The sequence below is a fragment of the Astatotilapia calliptera genome, chromosome 7 (assembly GCF_964374335.1).
Source record: "Astatotilapia calliptera chromosome 7, fAstCal68.1, whole genome shotgun sequence".
NCBI lineage: Eukaryota > Metazoa > Chordata > Actinopteri > Cichliformes > Cichlidae > Astatotilapia > Astatotilapia calliptera.
The window spans coordinates 54,389,316-54,409,510 of NC_137428.1; the positions used below are offsets into that span (position 1 = coordinate 54,389,316).

General features: G+C 41.6%; 2 protein-coding genes across 3 annotated transcripts in view; one reads left to right on the top strand and one right to left on the bottom strand.

The window, feature by feature from the left end:
* tspan18b (tetraspanin 18b) overlaps nucleotides 1-18,346 on the top strand; it is a 35,993-nt gene extending 17,647 nt beyond the window's left edge. Inside the window, exons 2-9 of the mRNA XM_026175699.2 lie at nucleotides 2,384-2,467; nucleotides 13,467-13,562; nucleotides 14,637-14,831; nucleotides 15,117-15,191; nucleotides 15,777-15,875; nucleotides 16,116-16,292; nucleotides 16,971-17,054; nucleotides 17,370-18,346. Of these exons, the coding sequence (XP_026031484.1) occupies nucleotides 2,465-2,467; nucleotides 13,467-13,562; nucleotides 14,637-14,831; nucleotides 15,117-15,191; nucleotides 15,777-15,875; nucleotides 16,116-16,292; nucleotides 16,971-17,054; nucleotides 17,370-17,417 (777 nt within the window). The 5' untranslated portion in view covers nucleotides 2,384-2,464 and the 3' untranslated portion in view covers nucleotides 17,418-18,346. The remainder of the gene's footprint in view (nucleotides 1-2,383; nucleotides 2,468-13,466; nucleotides 13,563-14,636; nucleotides 14,832-15,116; nucleotides 15,192-15,776; nucleotides 15,876-16,115; nucleotides 16,293-16,970; nucleotides 17,055-17,369) is intronic.
* syt18b (synaptotagmin XVIIIb) overlaps nucleotides 1-20,195 on the bottom strand; it is a 367,435-nt gene that overhangs the window by 203,058 nt on the left and 144,182 nt on the right. The gene's annotated exons all lie outside the window — the stretch shown is intronic.

The following is a 20,195-nucleotide window of genomic DNA, read 5'->3' on the forward strand; positions in this document are numbered from 1 at the left end:
TTGAGGTTTCTGCATGTTTAAAAGAATCAATCTGGCATCACAGATGATGCAAGAGACAGAGAAGCTGACAAATGGCAGTAACATACGGAGGCTTTTGAGCATTTTTATTGAAGGCATTTGTCCTTATGCACACAAAAATCATCAATTTCGTTTTAAAAAAAACAAAACACAAAAAAGGAGGGAATAGAAGCTTGATATCCATAGTTCATAAGTACTCACTAAGTACTGGTGCTTCAACCAAAATGAATTTGTTCTAATTCCCTTTCAGCCCTTTCAGCGGTTATCTGCGTAAGCACTGACACTCAGAATGGCCATGGATATTAGACTGTATTGAGAAATGCCTGGAAAGGTGAGGGCAGTGTTTATATAAGGAGTATATTCTTACTGCATTATGATACTACAGTTTCCCCTGCTATCTCTATTGTGAGTGGTATTGAAGCACGTGATTTATCATGTGCTGATGGCTTGCACACAAGATAGATGTTGATGATGCAATAATATTGCCAGAGCCTGAAATAACAGCACAGACTAATCAATTAGTGGCTGCCTTGATGTTTAAACTGCCCACAGTGCTTCGGCGCTTAAATGTCAGTGACAAATTGGCAAGGGAGATTTCCTTTAAAAGGAAAGTCATCGAGCGGATGTAGATGAAACCTTTTCTCTAGTGTTGACTCGTTCTCTTTGTTGGACCCTCAGTGGCCTGGCCTTTCTAGTCCTCCCCTCGAGGTTTCGTCCTATTGTTGTGCTTTCTCAGCCGCCTGCGCTGATCTCTCTTCGCACCCCCCCCATAAGCGATTCATTGAGGCTCTGCGATCCTATTGGTGCTCCACTTTCCCATGGAAGGGTTTCCATGGAAACCAAAAAATAATGCAGACCCTCAACACTGTTGCTCTTCACTGGCTAATAACTCTCTAAACAGGGGTTCAAAAGAGACTGCCACTGCAACAGGCTTCATGGTAAAATCTGACTGCTCTGTACCTGATTACAAACCGTAATGACGAGAGTTACTTACATATATGCTGCTGTTTGTTATAATCTGCTGCAAAACTGAAAAGGATTACAGTGTTGCGTTACCTGGGGATCTCTGAGCTAAACCATATGGTGAATATTTTCTATAAGACTCACTCAACAAGGCTGCCCATGCATGCGTATCCACTGTAAGGATGTTAATGATTTCCTGAGCACGTGTACCTTGTATTGTCTGAGTTCAGGGTGCTTAGATAAGGGAGTGTATCATTCCAGTGCATCTCCCCACTTCTCAGATTTGTCCACTCTCCTCAGTCAGCCTTTGATTGCCTTTTCCAGATGCAATCAGCGCCTTCTATTCTATATGGGGCTGGCAACGTCAGTTAGGTTTTGTGTCCTGGTGAATCTGATGTCTGCTGGCAATATGGTGTGTCTGCGGGATGATGTGGCTGGCTCTATCAGCCAGAATACTCTTGGGATATTCTCCATCCCCGAGCCTCTGTCAGAATGAGAATACCCTGCCTGTATTTCACCATCTAATGTGGCAACAGCCGCTTGCCGTTCATGTCTTCGTAGGCAGCTCTCTCCATATTTGATGCGGTAGTTGTCAGTGCCAGTGCTTTGAAACTGGCTCCAAAGTATTGTCAGTCAAAACTGTGCTGCTGCCTATTTTTGTACATGGAGGCTGAAATACCACCAATTTAATTGGCTCTCATTGCAATATCATTATTTTCAGCTGAGAGACAGTTGTGGCAAAGCAGTTTAGAAACAGGAAAAAGTTTAAAGCATTTATGCTCATTAGACACACTCGGCTGGAGACGTATCTTACACTGACAGTTAAAGCCAGCAACGTGCGGTAAGAAAGCAAGGTATTCTACTTCCAGTGAATAATGCATGAGTTCAAATGCTCATCAAGGTCAAGTCGCAAACTGCATGAGGAGATTGTGGTGTGTTGGGTTTTCTAATAAAGGATAGTTAATTAGTGAGAAGATACACAGTTTCTAATACCTCGAGGCAGATATTAAAATTTTACCTGCCCAGAACTTTGGTCTGGGTTGCTGCGACTAAAGGCAGTGCATTTTCCTGTTCTGTCCCTGTTTAATTTTGCCTTCCAGCAGAGAAGTGGAAAAATTCACACAGAGAAAACACTGTTACAGTCCTAGATTGGAGCACTGCGGGGAGCGAGCGCTTCATACATAATAAATGCAAACTCAGTCATTTTAAGTGTCCTAGAATTTTATTTTCTGTGTTTTTTCTGTTTTTTTTTCCAAGCTCTCGCTCTTACTCTGCTCAGATGACTTACGTGCACCAAGACAAATGTACCACTTTTCTTTCTCTTCGCCGCTGCTTCACTGTTCATTCATCTCATTACCTCAGTCTTGACCTGTGCTCCTTCTGCTGTGCTTCTCTCCAACAGCCCATGAAAACAGGAGAGGAGAGAAAAGCGAGAGAAGTCATCAGCTTCACCTGAACGAAGACGAGGAACAAGCAGATACACATGGTACGGTAGTGTTTTATCTGCTAAAGCGGCACACGCGCAGTTTTTCATTTTCACCTTATATTTATGTGTTTCCTTTACATTTTCCTCAGTATATGTCTGGAACGTGGGGGTGTTTTCATGAATAATTTCTAGAAAATCCAACAATAATTCCACTTCAACACACTTAAAATTGTTTGAGAGGCGCTGCATAAAGAGGTTGTTGACAGACTCTTTTCAGTAAGATGCTGACAGCACAGGCGCAAAACCATTGTTATCGCCGACAGGAGGCACAGTGCTAGAGCAAGAACCTGTGTGTGTGTGTGTGTGTGTGTGAGAAGCCGGTCCTGCAAAGAGGCAGACGTGCTTTTGTCCCTTTGCTATCATAGCAGTCTTGCACTGGTCTTTGTTAGTCCCTGATTTGCATTGGCATTTGTAGCATTAGTATTCCAGACACAGCAGAGCAGCAGACACGTATGGATTGAAAGGTTAAAGGGGATGTTAGACCCAGACACATCAGCTGCAGTCAGTCATACATGGAAGCATAAAAAGCATCCAGTGAAGCAAATAATATGTGCTACATGTGCAAGTGACATGTAAGATCATGAGCAAAGTCGAGCTGTTTTCAGTTACATAAGTATTGATTTTAAACTTTTCATTTTAGTTTATTGCAACGTGTGTGTTAATGCTCAAGCTGTCACTTGTTGGGTGCCCTTCAGGCGCCTTACGGTCAAGCCACACTGTGCATGAATCTAATAAACCTGGCAATGACATCAGGTTTGTTGGATGTAGACTGTGCAGTGATAATGGCTGCTGAACTGGAGGCTATGACACGCACAGTTGCAACTCCTGCTCTTTCTTTCTTTCCATGCTATGACCATCTTGGAATTTTCCCAAGCTATCTTTGGTTGCAAGATCATTACCACCTTTGAACTTCTCTATGGCTATGATCGGACTGCAAATCTAACGGTCCTTTTATGGTTTTTGTATTATTGCCCTTGCGGATGGCGGCATGTGCCAAAAGTGGCACCATAGCTGTTTGATTTTCTTTTTTTTGTGAGCTGATGTGCAGCCGGCATGGTTGGGTTGAAGATGGAAGGGTGTGATTGTATTGGTCTTTACCGCCATGCAGCAGCTTGAAAAGCTCAAACACTTGGGAGAAAACTTTGAAGAAATCTCTGATCGCTTTGCTTCCTCTTTCGACTTCTTCTGCTGTTATACCAACACTGATGCAGAGGTTTTTTGTAAGTGGCAAGGATGTGTTATTCAGGAGATGATAACAGCAAATCTGGTGCTTTTTAACTAATAGTATAAAATGGTTTGAGTGATAGTGGCTCTGTAGTGTAGTGGTTAACGCATTCACTTAACACAAGCAAAAGTTTAGGTTTGACTCCAGCCCAATCTGGACAATACGAGTAACAGATTTCAGAGTGAACTCTAAACTGACGTGTATGTGCAGCAAAAACTATTAAAATGTTATTTTATAGATGTAAACAAGAATAAACAAAATAGAAACCAGCAGTAACGGTTTCATTTGTAAGTCTTCTGTGCCGTAAGTGCCAGAAAATATGTTCTCTAATTTGATTTTCATAAGGAAGAGGATTTTGACATCGGCTTTTTTTGTGGCACAGTAGCTGCTACCTGTATACAGAGCTTTGTGTGGATATGGAGTTGCAGCAAAGAGGGGTGGGATGGTGAATCTGCTTCATGGAAATAATGTTATGTAAAATTGAGCATATAAAGGACCGCTTTAGCCCACGAGATGCTCTGCTGCACTCTGCTCTGATGAGTCATGTGAATTCGGATTCGACCGTTACAGCTGAGGTTCATTTGCAAAGATTTAAGATCTAAATTTGATTTAGAATCATACATGAAGAGTTCAGCTTTTATATATGAGGAGTCACACCTTGATGCATGCTCAGTTGTTCAGCTAAGGAAATACAGGAAAGTGGATTTTGTTCATCTGGGCGTTGTTTTCAGTGGGAGTAATGTTTTGTCACTCATTCGAGTCACTCCCTTATAGTGGAGGAACTGCTGGTTTGATTGATCTAAGAAACAAACATTCACATTAATAAATAAACTTAAAGGAGGAAAAAATACAAGCCAGGATATAAGATTTAAACATCCAGTCTAGACTGGCTTCCTGGTTTCACTTATAAACATGTCTTCCTCTTTTATTTTTATTTTTTTATTTCAACATTGTTGGGTGGGGTCACTTTCAGTTTTACCTTGAACCAGCTTTATATTTGAGTTTCTTTTCTTTTCAGTTTTTTTTTTAACTTTAGTTTTACTTTTACCGCAGGACAGCAATTGAAAGAGACAAATCCAGGACAAGGATATAGAAGACTCAAAAGAACAGCGCAAATAGGAAAACAATGAATGGAAAAGGGGGATTGTGGGGATAGAAAAATGAGTGTAATGCAAATTGTGCGAAGATCTGCTGTTTGAGTGGGTTCAATCATGTTCCCCCAGTGATCAAATAAAAGATGGGACAAAATAAATGATAATGTCTGTGAAGGTTCTCAGTCATCCAGGTCATCGTAGTCAAAGGAGCTTGCAAAGAAAAGCATCTGGACTTCTTTAAGTTACTTGAAGACGTTTCACCTCTCATCCGAGAAGCTTCTTCAGTTCTAAGGTCAAATGGTGGAGGCCAGGTTTCACAATGAACTCACCCAAAACTCTGGCTTATTGGAACCCACACCCAGTTTCACACCTTGGCTCAGGCGATTAGAGGATCATCAGGGGGTCCTTTTGTCCCTCTGTGGGGGGTTACTCCCACTAGGTTTATATCTGGGACTCCCCACCATTTGACTTTAGAACTGAAGAAGCTTCTCAGATGAGAGGTGAAACGTCTTCAAGTAACTTAAAGAAGTCCAGACGCTTTTCTTTGCAAGCTCCTTTGACAATAAATGCTAATAGTAACAATAATTTCAGCAATAACAACAATCCTTGTCTTCCTGTATTCTGTAAAGTATGCATGTATAAACCAATATACCAACCCATGCACATACAGTAGCAGCAGCTGACTCACAGGCATGTAGACACTCTGGACCTAAACTAGTACCACCTCATAATTGTCTTAACAAATCTGATAAAACTGACGACGTCTAAAGACATTTAATGTATAAACCTTTAATGATGGATACATGCACAATGATCTAAAATGAAATAGTCTTCTTCTGCTTCTCTATTATTTCGGAGTTTCTTTCCCTGAAGTCTGGTTTTTAAACTTTCAGTTAGTTTAATCAAAATGTAAGGTGTGTTTAAAGCTAGTTTAATTTTCTAGTTAAGTTTCTGCTTCCAATAATCTCTGTGATGTTTGCTCGATCCTTATAGTTATTATGTGATGCCATCTGAGGTCTGATTTGAGCTTTCACTTGAGGATTTTTTTTTTTTTAAATAAGGAAATGTGGTGGAATTAAAAGCTCATTTTCAACAATCTCACCACAAACATTAATCTAGTTCTTATCTACCCTGGAATGAAAGGCGAGCTTTAGCTCCTCCTTTACAGTTCAGTATTTAAAGACAAAATCGCGATCCACTGAGATCCAAACAAACTGGAATAATCTTTTAATTTCTCTGATACATTCAGTATTGCTAACATGCTTTTGGTTTACTTACATCAACTTGTTTTGCAGTGGGGCCTCAAATATACAGTATGCCGTTATCTCTTTTATCTGCGGCTTCCACAAAAACACAAACGTTCACATGCTTTATCCTCAAGGCTTTGTTTTGATCTTTGCATTGCACTGAAACCCCAGCCTGTAACACAAAGTAGGTTACACTGTTGTTTTTTGATTTGGTTTTTTTGCTATTTTTCTTTTTCATTTTGTTGAACTTTCGCCAAGTGCGTGATATTTGTGTGTGCACGCCACACACAAGAATCATCAGTAAGTGATAAAACAGCTTTTAGGCTTTCCACACGGGGGAACTAGCTGTATTCAAACTAGCATATGGCCTTGCAACAGGGTGTGAGTGATTGCTCATTAGACAAATGGCTGGCCAAGCTGTCCCCCCCGTTGTAAAGTGCTCTGCTCTGCTCCCCTTTGTTTTCGAACAGGAACTCGAGCTAAGTGGAGATGCCAAACAGTCCTCTGCAGACAAAGGCCACTCTCACCCCATATCCGGGTTGCCGTAGAGAACAGAGTCTTTTTTTGGAAATGTTCCAGCACGTGATTTAGGAAATCCTTCTGTTTTGAAAGATGTGTATCGTTTGCTTAAGAAATAAGATTTTTTAATTTTTCATGGTTTTGTTTTTTGGGGTTTTTCAGCCTGGATTTAGTGATGTTTGGTGACTTGTGTGTATTTTGTGTTCCTTTGTCTTTTTTTCCCCAGTGTCCTGTTCTTGTTTAGTGCCCTGAGGCTAAAAGTGTTGTCTTTCCTGAAATAGTCCATTGTTTACTTCTGCAAAGGCCATCTGTGATGATATGGACATCCGACAGAGACAACAACCTCGTATTCAGTGGCGTTTAAAACAATATTCAGTGTTAAGAAAATAATTGTTTAATTGTTTCTTGCCTGAGGGTCAAATGGTGGTCAGGGGAGTGCTGGTGAAATTATTGACTGGATTTTTCCAAGTTTTTGTTAAACGCGGAACTGATATCGATTCTTCTCCCTGTGACTCCGATATATAAGAAGGAGACTGAGAAACTTGTGGAATAACCCACAGAAGTAGACAGTGCAGTGATATAATTCCCTCAGTTGTTCGCTCAGTAATTTTAGACCATTTAGTTTTGAATTGAGTTATAACTCATTTTTGTGGAAAGCCCCAAAGGCAATGTGTCATTCTCTAAAAACGTGGGAAAAGCCTTAGCCGAGTCCTAACAGCCGGCAGCACCGAAGTGTTTATGTGTTCATTGTGTGCTGTTACCACATGCCCTCACTACCAGGCAACCAGTGGACTAAGCATTGGAGCTCTAGGGGATCAATGCATCATTGACCATGTGCCCGGGCCTGGTATTGATCCATCCTCACACAGCCAGTTTGTATCTTCGCTCAGCCAGATAGAGGTACCGAGACGATTAAGTGAAAGCCTCTGCTATGAGCGATCTCACACACAGCAGGGTTCAATAGAAGTCAAAATCTGCTCATCACTCAATCACATGTCCTCTGCTCAAGATAACTATCGAGAAGTTATTAGCGCTCTTCCCCCTCCCCCGTCCAGTAGTTCTAATCTAAGGAGCTGGAGAGTCGATTTCGCTGTAGGACTCGGAGCAACTGTTACTACTGAACTAACAGCTGGATGTGTGCCCAGTTGGGATGTCAGGAATGTAGCCTGCAGCAGTGTTGACAACACATGGTCAGTCTGTTTCTTAGTGTTCATTCTGGGAGTTTTCCTCTTGTTAATCAGCCTGGTTTTCAGGAGTGTGTCAGCTGCCTGGTCAGAGGACTGCTTCCTTCTGGGGTTCACATAGTGTCATTTCAAACTGAGTAGGCTAGGAACTGAAATCTGAACTGGAAAAATAGAAGAATTTGACTTTAGATGAAAATTAACTGATTGAAATGCATATTGTGTGTATGTAGTCTTTTAGTTCATTGCCTTAATAATGTTTTTGTACCTATTCTGAACTTTTATGCCTCTGCGTGGCTGTGGCTCAGGAGGTGGAGCAGGTCACCTACTAATTGAAAGATTGGTGGTTCAATCCTTGGCTGCTACAGCCTGCATGTCAAATTATCCTTGGGCAAGATGCTGAACCCAGAGTTGCTCTCTGATGCGTTAATCGGAGTTTGAGTGTGTGTGAATGTTAGATAGGGGGAAGAAAAAAGGGGGCTTGTTTAAATATGGGTGAGTGAGGCATGTTGTAAAAAGATTTTTGAGTAGGTTGGGGGGGGGTTGCATAAAAACTTAACCAAAATGAGAGAACCCTACTCTGGAAACGTAATGGAATTAAAGTGAACTGAAAACCAATAATAATAAAATGAAAAAAAACAAACGTGAAAAATACCAAAGTAGCCTGTCTGCACCAGTTACAGTGCTGGAGTATAACTCTTTTGTAGTCCCAGCACAAATTGAATGAAATTATAAAGGGTTTTGCACGACTGAACCAGTTCATCATAAACTGTCCACTTTTGGAGGGGAGCAAACTAGCATTCCCTGTAATGTGCAGAAGCTGATGATATTCTGTGTGTACTCTGAAAACTCATTAAGCTAAACTTGCCTGAGGAAAGACAAGTTAAAATACCTACCTGAGCATCTAACCAGCATTAGGACCTTTGCTTTAGCTTGCCCGGCTCAGTGTCTGCACTCCTCTCTGTGTGAGAGCTACACCCACACACGCACACACTGCGAGCTGCCTTTGAGCTACTTTTGTACACTTTCTCCGTGTGGTTGTTTGCTGTTGTCTGAAAACTGTATGCCCTCTAAAGTATACAGTGCTATTGCTGTTTAGCATTCTGTGCACTTCAAAGCTCCTCCGTGTGACAGCAGAGCCCAGGGCTCATTCTCTCCTAATTGGAGGTTCATTAAGGACTTGGTGCGCCTCACGGGAACCCATTTCATTGCCAGAGGAGCCTGTCTTTATTCGGATTTGGGGGTGTTTACTTGCTGTGGCTGATCTAGGAAGTCATGGAGAAATATGAAAATGGGTTTTTAATTGAGATAAAGGCTGATGTGGCATGTGTGTGGTCCCCTAGTGTCATTGTCAGAGGGTATTAGCGCATGCACGGAGAGCTTAGACTGGCATGCAGTTGATGACAAAACACACCTGCTCCAGCTGCATCGGGGAGCCTGGGAACGAATGTGTCCTCCCCAGGGTTCAATTACAGGTGATCACTTAGAGGGTCAATGATATTTAAAGGGGTCAAGATACAACCCATAAAATCTCGAGAGGATTTCAGTATTAATGATTGTTTTTAATGCAGGATCATGCTCAAGATGAAGTGAACTTGCTGGTTATGTGAGGGTGGAGGATGGCGACAGTTTGACGAGGAGCAGACACAGAGTGTCCTTGTAATTCTGATCCTTTTGTCCAGGGCAGCCGCTGGGGGAGCAAGGGAATATGGACTGGTTTCATTAATCCTGCTGAAAGTGACATCTTCAAGGAGAATCACCCACGGGTGTGCTATTTATATGTGGAGTACTTTCAATCTAGTCTGTGTCTTCCTTATCTTTTAATTACAGCGGGTTGACACCACCATAATGGTTGATCGTGTAGGTGCCGACTGAACAGACTTTTGGTTTTATGAGTTAGGAATGGGAAAAAAAAGAAAAGGTCTATTCCTCACGCTTCCATTGAGACAAATATAGGTCGGATCAGTTTGTCCTCATTAGAGAGCTCTTGCTTCTTTTGGTAGTGTGAGGTTGATGCTTTTAGGATCAGTTCACATCAATTCACCATCAAACTCATCTGTGCCAATTTCCATAGCCTAAGCTGACTGTGGATCAGTTTTCACCAGGAGTAAACAATGGGTTCTTAGCGCCGCATGACATTTTATGATGTCAGTTACAGGAGATGGAGACAGATTTGGCATTTGCTGGATACCTCGGGGCGAAGACTGTCGCTTAGCTTGTCAGATTGAGGACATACAGTATTTCCTGCATGTTTAAAGAAAAAATCCAGCACATTGTGTAGTTGTAGCAGTGCAGTACTCCTCACTGTTTTTGTGTGTGCATGTGTGGCATGTTTATTTATAATAGATTTTAGCCAGTACAGCGTGTTTTCTTGACACATCGCTAGCATTGCTCAGCGGCACACCTGAGGAGGACCAGCCTTTAACCTAGTAGCAATTTTTCAAAAGTGATATAAGCCTGCAGCTCCTGGGGTGTGAACCATGTTTTTCCTTGTCTACATCATATACACTGCAGAATATTCAGAGAAAGCCTTAGTGGTCTGATCTCTGCGACTGGCCAGTGATCGATGAGGACCTGCGATCCCACAGGAGTCATGGGAAAGACCGGTTTGTTTACTCTGCACTTTCTCCGGGGTCTCAGTGGCACTTTGATTTATACCATGCTGCTTTTCAACCATAGGCTTGTTATTTGGAGCCTGTCTGGGCCCTTACACTATAACCCATTTCATTCTTAAATATTCAATGCATTTTAATGCACAGAAGAAAATTGGCTCCAGATCTGACAGTCAGCTTGACCCTGAAATGGGAGCAAAGAGCAAAAGGGTGAAGCTGGAAAAGAAATCGGACATTTTGTTTAGAGAATAAGAAGTGAGCTGTGCCCTGAGAGGTTTTCCAGCCGGCCCCTTCCTCCTCCTCCTCCCCTCCTATTCATTCAACCTCTTCATCCCCTGCCTCAATAAATACAGTTTGCACCCTTCATAAGGGCCCAGAATTGACAGGCTCGAGCTGGAGGGATAGGAATGGACCTTTTCTGATGCTTTTCTATGAGACTGTAATGTATGCAAATCTCAGTTAAGACCTCCTGTGCCCTCATTAGACCTTTCTGGGGCTTAGGAAAGGGAGGGGTTAATTAAAACCCATCTCAGACAATGAATCTGTTGGTTGCTCTCAGAGTACCACTAGAAGGGTAATCAATACCTAAGCATATTATTATGATTTACAGAAAGTGTTTAACCATAGGTCTAAATCAATTTCCTGGGTCCAAAGAGGAAAGCGGTAAAGGGGAACAAACAGAAGCATAAGCCCTCTGGCTGGTGAGGAGAGGAAAAGGTCTTTTTTTGTAGGGTAGCTTCTTCTCACAGCAGACAAAGAATGCCGTCATATCTTTAGTACTGTTTAATTTTATTGTCACGGCAACTTATGAGAGTTAACAATGCAATGGGGGGAAGAAAAAATAAGCTTTTCATGAGGCTCGCAGAATGAAAAACAAACCAGTGTTAGTGCGCTGTAATAATAGAAAAACAGATTAGAAAAAGATATCAGTTCTGCCTTAATTATTCACACGCTTCCTTTTCTTCTGTGGGAAATAATTGCTCCAGCAGCTCAAAACTGCTTGTGCCTAGGCAGGGCTTTGTGCTGGGCTATGGTTTATCATACCTGAAAGCCAACATTTGTGAGTCTGCTGTGTGCAGCACAGGGATGAAAGGGTCAAGGCGGAATGAGATTTGAGCGACAGCCGAGGGTCTTCAAAGATGGACGGGAATCAAGCCCGGTGTTGATCACAACAGAGGTTTCACTCCTGCCTGAGAAGCAGAGAGAGATCACCCAGAGGAGTCCTTTGACATCACATCAAGCAAAGGAAAGCTTGCCTACACGTTATGAAATTACAGCTGATGGATGTTCTGCAAGTACGGATAAAAGAAGTGCGAAGAAGGCATTTAAAGATTTTCTTTTTTTTCAATTTGCAGGTGCAGTGTGTAGCTGTGTAAACCTATTTACAATTCCTCTGAGAAATCGTTTTTTAATCCGCTTGTTAGCCAGCCTCAATCCTGGCTATCACTATGGGAGAGCAAATTAATAATCAGAAAGTACAAAGCAAAGAGTGCCAATTCATTTCTGCCAAATAATTAATTTTCTTCCTTCACTGAGACTGCAATTACAGCTGCCCCACAGATTGTTTTCATTTCAGTTTGTGCAGAATATGTAGATATGAGTCCTTACACAGTCCCCAGTAGGGCTGTTCCATATAACGACCGGATGACGATATAAAAACATCTATCGTTTCATTTTATGCTATGGTTTGTTTCGTGGTGTCGCAAAATAAACAGTTTACGGCAATATCTTTTCATCGTTTTGATGGTCACTGTAGTGGTTATATTAATTTCTTAAAGTTCTTTCTCTTATATTTAATATAACCACACTAGGGATGGACAAGCGCCTGTTTTTATGCGTTGTCGTTAGCAACAACGATGGTAAAACCATCGCATGTCCGCTTGTTTATTTTCCGCATAAACCTTTCACACTAAAGCTCAAGATCCTGTTGAGACTTTTCAAAATAAACTTACCCACGTGAAAGACTATGTGGAGTGCTTACTGTTGAGAAGCAAAAAAGAGCCGTCAGGTGCTAAAAAATAAACATTAGACTCAAACGTTAGAACAGGCTTTTCCCCGCAGCACCCTGTGTAATAAATACTCACAAAGAAAACGGCGGCTGTTACAACTTATGTCTAAAATGTATCGTTTCATGCATCAGTTAAAACACTTGACTCCAGGTACACAACGCCCAGCTGGAAACACTTCACTCAAGTCGAGCTGCCCGAGATTCACAGAATTTACAGAAAATGTTAAAGTTTTGTGATTTATATTGTTATCGGATGATAAATGTCTTATATCGAGATATGAGATTTTGGTCATATCGCACAGCCCTAGTCCCTAGCTCACAAAGGCTGAGGGAGAAATCTTTTCATCTGCAGCTTGAAAGGTTAAACATTTGCTTCAGCGAGGGCACGCTGCATTTTTAGGTGTACTGGGACATGGATTTTTAGACACCCCACCCCACATACACACTGTCGCCCCAGTGTTGTCTGCTAATGCAGGAGAGGTGTTCTTCATTAACCAGGAGTGCTTCTAGGATGGGTCTTCATCAAGCAAAGTGTGTTTGTGTCAGATGGAGGGGTGGCTGATGGGAGCACAAGGCCTCTCATTACATTAAGAAGAAGAAGAAGTTCCATAGCAAAGGCCATCTCTTGTCGGCTAATGAACATGGAACCCCTGTCAGGACTCATTTCCTTAAAATGCTTCAGAGATGGACGTCCCCTCCAGTCGCACTAACATAGGGTTGCCATTTTTCCGGAGACAGGAGGAGCTGACAGACGGCTAAGTTTGAGAGCACGCTAAAATGAGATGTGTCAGATAGGTTGACATTGTGCTGCCTAATCTCGTAGTTGCTTGGGGATTTCCAGGACTATAGCTGGGGACAATGCACCTAAAGGGATAATATGAGGATTTTCATCTGAAATTGGACCAAATCAGCTGACAGGCGTGCGTGTGTGTGCTGTGTGTTTGACTGACAGAACTCATTAAGAATGTGAGCAGGTTCTGGCAGAGCATCCTTTTCTTGGCAGTTTCAGCGTAATGCTTATCCAGGGTGCAGGAAAGTGGGGAATACTGTGAGCATTTGGCAGGAGTCATTAAGTGGCACGTTTTATGTTGTGTTTAATGTCTTTTCTTTTAGGGGCAGGGAGAGGCTTCAGCACGGGGGACAACCATGGAGGGGGACTGTCTCAGCTGCATCAAGTACCTCATGTTTGTCTTCAATTTCCTCATCTTTGTGAGTATTTTTTTTTTTTCATCTCTTTCTCAAAGACACTTAATCTGGCCGTCTCTGAAGTTTGTGTCAATCTAATGATTTAAGAAGGGCTTCTGCGTGCTCCCTGCCTGACTGACTAATGGAGCCACATTTGCATTTCATTAGATGAGGCAATCTTGATTCTATCAAATTCTCTTTTGATTAAATTTTAGTGTGCTGACACACATCTGAGGCACATTGTGCCATGTGGAGTTTGTGACTGGCACCTGAGTTTATCGGTCTTGATCAGACAATCAAGGGTAATCCTGTTAGTCTGAAGCCGTAAAGCGGGGGAGGGTCAGAGTAAGAAGGTTTGTCTCTTTTCCTGCTTTATTAAGCACAACCAAACCATTTAGTCTCTGTTTAGATGAGGTTGCTCAAGGCTGGGGTAATAATGCAACCAGCAGAGCAAAGAATGAACTTGACTGTCGGCATCACTGTAACAACTACTTTTCACAGCTTTCTTTTTATTATTATTATTTTTTTAAGTGTGTCTATCTAAGGCCGTTTCACACTCGTGTAACTCAGCAGCATTTCTTTTAAAGCCCAGTGCCTTGAAAATGGCTGCTTCTTCTCCTCGTACCACAGAGTGGCTATCATTTGCACAAACCCCAGGTGACAGGAAGAAGGGGATTGGGGTAAAAATGTTGGAAGCTCAGATCTATTCCCCCTGACTCAATATCTTCTTTTCTTAATCACATGAGTCACCCCACAGTGGCTGCAGAGAGGATTTTATTAAAGGGAGGATGGGAAAGGATGGAAGCTCATTGCATTTCTTTAGCAGGTGGGGAGGCTGGGAGGAGTAGTTCAAGGGGGTAGATTTATCCACCCTTACCCCCACTGAGGTACTGTGGCTCTGTAGATACCCAGCCTTTTATTTTAGCTTTACCTCCAACCTCTGTGGTATTTGCATAGCTAACAGTGGAGAAAAAAAGTCACCGTATGACCTCTGGTTGAATCTTTTGAGTTGCTGGGGATACAAAGCTACTATATCTTCTGAATTGTCGATTTCTATTTTGTCTAAGTAATGTACTCTTTGCCTTTTGTCGTTATCAGCTGGGGGGCTCTTTCCTCCTTGGAGTGGGAGTGTGGGTACTGGTGGACCCCACAGGGTTCAGGGAAATCGTAGCAACCAACCCCCTGCTATTCACCGGTGTCTACATCATCCTTGGTATGGGAGGCATGCTCTTTCTCCTCGGCTTCCTGGGCTGCTGTGGAGCCATCCGTGAAAACAAGTGTCTGCTCCTCTTTGTGAGTTGGCTGACAAAGTCGAAACATAGCTGTGTTACCACTCGCTCGTGTGTGTGTGTGTGTTGATTATTCTCTCTGTCAGTCTTGAAACAGAAAGCCAAAAGAGCAAAATGCTTTTGTATGCTGTCTTTGTGCTGAGTGAAGTGAGCACCACCAAAATGCGATTTTTCACTTTCCTTTCTTTTTCTTTTTTAAACACATGAACATGCACTTTTTTGTCTTCACTCTCATCTACCTTGTCATACTCTTTCTGACCCTTTCCTTTTTCCTTTTGTCTTACTGCAGTTCTTCATGCTCATCCTCCTGATCTTCTTAGCAGAGCTGGCTGCTGCCATCCTAGCCTTCATATTCCGGGAGCATGTAAGTTTCTTAAAAAGTTCACCCCACCTTTGATCACAAGTCTGCAGTTGGGCTGAGTGTCAAAACGCAAGGGCTCAGATTCTTACTTTTTGTACTTCCGGACCTGACAGCTGCTAATTTAAATCATGATTCTGAAAATTTCTTTTGACGGTGTTCAGGTATTGCACAAGTGTTTGTATTTATAGCATTGCATTCCTATAACAATGTTGTGCTTGTGATGCACAGTTAAAAATTGGGATCAAATTCTATTCAGCAACCAGAGATGCACTCTAATTCTCCATGTCAAAACCTGTTTGGTACATTACTCATTAGGCGTGTGACCACAAAGATTTGGCCTAATCTAGCCTCAAGTCTGTAGCCCCAAACACATATGAGGAGAAGATTGCTGGTGAGCTCACTTCTTTGTAACTCCACACCACTAGATTTTGCCGTAGCACCACCAGATTTCCCTGAGAAGACTTTAATGTGTTAAGTTAGCGCAGTCCCCTAATATAAATGACACTCAGCCCAACCCAGAATTCAGTGAAATCATTCGAAGTAACCGATGTTATCTGTGTGACGCTAACACGTGCGCCTTCGCTTTAGCTGACCAGAGAGTACTTCACCAAAGAGCTGAAGAAACATTATCAGGGCTACAATAACAGCGACGTCTTCACCTCCACATGGAACGCCATCATGACTACAGTAAGACCACCGCACACATGGCAGAGAGCTGACGTAATGCAGCTTTTACCGACTCACCCTTTCCACCAAACAGTCTGTGGAAACGTTAAGGTTAACAGCCAGGGCTATATTTTATAGATAAATCCGAGACATTTAGGTCAATATTCATGCTGGATTGCAGCACGCACACAGTGGACCACAGGCCAGTGCGCAAATGGGCGCTTAACAATAAGGGCTTCTTCTTCTTCTCCTTCCTCTCAGTTTGACTGCTGTGGGGTGAACAGCCCAGAGGATTTTAAGGAAAGCATGTTCAGGATGATGAACCAAAATCATGTGGTGCCAGAAGCCTGCTGCCAGCGTGCCGCTCAGACTGCCGAGTCAGCCTATACCAGCCAGGAGCAGTGCTTATCGGGCAATATGATGTTCCGTAATAATAAGGTAACTTTTCACATCCACCATGTCAAGACCTCTCTCTCTCTCTCTCTCTCGCTCTCTCTCTCGCTCTCTCTTTCTCTCTCTCACTTTCACTTCCTTCTTCTAAACCTCCTCAAGGCTTAATTAGAGCTGAAGACGGTTGAGGGGTGACATCCAGGGACTAGCTGACTCCTCCATGGCTGATTAGTGCTTTTCTGTGTTTTGGGTGTCACAGAAGACCATCTTACTGTGTGGTAGAGCACAGAGACAACAGCGCTATGTATGTGTGTGGATGTGTGCGTGTGTTTTGTGTGAGATATATACACACGCACACACACACACACACACGTGCATGCCCACATCCCTGCTCACATGGCTTCCATGTGCACAAAGGAAGCCTTGAGTGTAATTACAGTGAAAGCTGATAGGAAGAGCTTTTTTACTGCAGTCTCCACCTGTTGTTTTTCAGCCCATTAGAACAATGAGAGATATCCACCGTGTGTGCCTCGCTCTGTTCATTCACACAAAGAGCTCTCATTAAAAGCCAGTGAGGCTGGAGGCCCTCCTTCCCACTCATTCAGTCAGGCCTTTGTTCAGACTCTCACTCAGTTGAAGCTGTGATGTTACTTTAATTGTCTCTGTAATTCTGCAAGTTTATAGCCTATTGATTCTCTGCTGAGTGTCACGTCTTTGTGTCCACAGGGTTGTTACTCTGCAGTAGTTGACTACTTCGAATTGTACATCTATGTGGCTGGAGCCCTGGCCATAGTGGTGCTAACCATAGAGGTATGAGCAAGTTTTAAAATATGCAACCTTTTTTTTTTTTTTTTTTTTTTGCCTCCAGTGTATTCTGAATATTCATTTTAGAAAATTTGCAAGGCTGCTTTAACCCAAGGCTATTTGCCTGAATATGCCAGTGTTATGCTTTTTGAATAGCAACATCGCCACCTTGTGCTAAAATTCAGTATCACAGAACATAGTGGTTTTTAAAATGAGGTGAATATTGGACAGTACAGTGTATTTATTTCTATTAACAATTTGGGAGGGAGGGATTTTCTGTATGTGTGCTCATTATTTCTTTTTCTTTCCCTCTTTCCTCAGCTTTTTGCCATGGTTTTTGCAATGTGTCTCTTCAGGGGAATCCAGTAGAGCTGCTCCATCCACGAACTTCTTTTTTTTTTCTCTAAAAAACAAAAAGGGAATTCAGGAGAAAAGAAGAAAAAAAAAAAAGGACATTTGTAAATTTTGTGGATCTCTTTTTCTATTGGCTAATTGGTAGAAAAACAAACTCTTGTACTTCACAGCTGGACTTTTGAGGTACTGGGTGATTAAAAAAATATACAAACACACACACAGACATAGAGAGACACACATTGCATTGAGACTAGACTAGAGAGAAAACTGATGTTTAAAAAAAGAAAAAAAGAAAAAAAAGATTTGTGTGGAAAGGGTAATTTGTGGACCAGGTCTTGAGCAGATTGGGTGTAAAGTGGACCGGGGATGAGGACCAGGTGAAGCCTGAGCAGAAGGCACTGCACTGACTTTTGGATGAAGAATATTTATATTAAGTAAAGTTGGCTTGACTGTAAAAATGAAAAATGTGTTTCTTGTAAACTCTGGCTGTTATCCTTTCCCCTTTCATACTGTATAATGTAATAACCTCCCTTCCTCCACATGCCTTTTTTTACAGCCACACTTCTTCAATGCTGTATTATATAAGCTCTGTTTATTTGTGTGTGTGTGTGTGTGTGTGTGTGTGTGTGTGTGTGTGTGTGTGTGTGTGCGTGTGTGTGTGTGCGTGTGTGTGTGTGCGTGTGTGTGTGCGAGTGTGTATGAGTGTGCGTGTATATACTGAATGCTCTTTATGAATGTGTATGAGCCTATTTGTATGCATGTGAGCTTGTGGCTCTCCGTGATCTCTCCCAAGCTTCAAAGCCAACTACTCTAATTCTTTTTTTCCTGTTTGTATGGTGATGTTTTATTGCATTAGTGGTTATATGTGGTTCTTGGTGGTGAAATGTGTATGCCTTTGTATTAGATTCTTGAAAAGTAAGTTACATAAATGGCATTTTACCTGACCCTTCCCGTGTGTTTTCTCAAGCTGGTTGCACAATTTCACACCATTTTCGTTTTCTTTTTTTAAATGAAAGCTCGACCCCGTTTATAAAGACACTGGTAAGTAATGATATTGCATCACAGGATAATTAAAAACAAGTGTTTGTTAAAAGATTATTGCTTATCAAGTCTAGATCACTAACTAGCTTAACTTTTAAGAGCTTATGTCACATTTATGATCATTTATAGGATACATGTGACTGTTACACATTTCCCACATGAAATTATTCTTCTGTGCTACTGAAGTCTGGAAACAAAGAAGGGGTTTTATTTGCTGAATAGCCAAACCATAAGAAAATGCCATTAGCCTTTAGTGTCCATATATATTTATATGACTCCGGGTGTAGCTTTTGTAACGAAATCAATCTCAACCATATTGCTGGAGTGCATTGATTTTATTTGCAAAAAAAAGTAAAGGTATTGATTAGAAATGCCTGTGGACATTGATCTATTGCAGCAGCCTCAGAAAATGGCAGAAGAATACATCAAAGGAAAAAAAGGGGAGGCATGCAATGCAACAAAAAAGCATGGTAGGGATGAAAATGAAACCCTTCATTTGTGGAATTTGCATTAGTATTCAGAGCAAAGAAACCGATGGAAATTGAAAAGACACAAAACTTTTTAACATGGGTAAAAATGAAGGTTAGTTCCTACATACATGAATTTTCACTTGTTTTGCCATCCTATTTTTTATTTTCTATTTTTTTATTTTTTTAAATGTGGTCTTTTTTTCATCTTCTTTTTTTACTGCATACCTTTTTGCATACTCCCTCCAAACAGCGTGCATGACAAAGCCTACTAAAAACCCAAGTATGGCTTTGTTTGACATTTAGTAACAAATCCACATTTTCAGCAAAATGTAGCCATTTGGAGGGGAAAACACAAGATCATAGCAACTGGTAAGTGATATCCAAAGAGAAGCAAAAATGTTTATTCTGTAACATAAATATTATTTTTAGAGTAGTGCTTGCAACCTCATTCCTGCTGTGTGTTGCTTGTTAGCTTGCTATAGTGTTTGAGGGTTGTGCTACTAACAGTTAATCTTTCTATTTGCATATGCAAGCAAACCGATTGTGCAAAGTACATAGGCTGTATTTTGTGGCTTGTAAATGCTGGTTCCCACAGACTTTGTGCAGAAGACAGATGGCGCTGAGAGAATCCTGAATTTATGGAAGAATTCTGTAACAGCAATTTAATGTTGAAGTCAACTTGAAAGGGTTCACATTGTAGAACATTTCTGAGAGGTGGACATAACTTAATCGTTTGAAAAGCGAGGTGATGCCTGTAAAGTCTTCAGTCTCTCTTACAGCCAGCAGAGGGCGACGCCTCTGGTTACAACAAGAAATCTCTGGGAAAACAACCCTTTGGCTCCTTTGATTGATGATCTCAGTATTTATTTATTTATTTATTAACCTTTATTTAACCAGGAAGATCCCATTGAGATTAAAAACCTCTTTTTCAAGGGAGACCTGGCCAAGATAGGCAGCAGCAGATGTCTCACAGTTACAGAAATTACTCAAACACAGGCAGCAACAACACACATGCAACAATAAGTGAAAGAATACAAATAAAATAAAAATAAAATTCAAATAAAATAAAAAGTCAGTTAAAATGACAATCAATCTAATTGAAACAGTTGCATGTTATGGACTTGGCCTCAAGGATTCGTAGTTTAGATTTAAAATCACTTAATGAAATGAATTCAGTCATTTTCCATTCCTTCTGCAGTTTGTTCCAGGCCGAGGGTGCTAAATGGACAAAAGCTCTTTTACCAAGTTCAGTTCGGGCAAATGGAACAGAAAGCAACAAGTA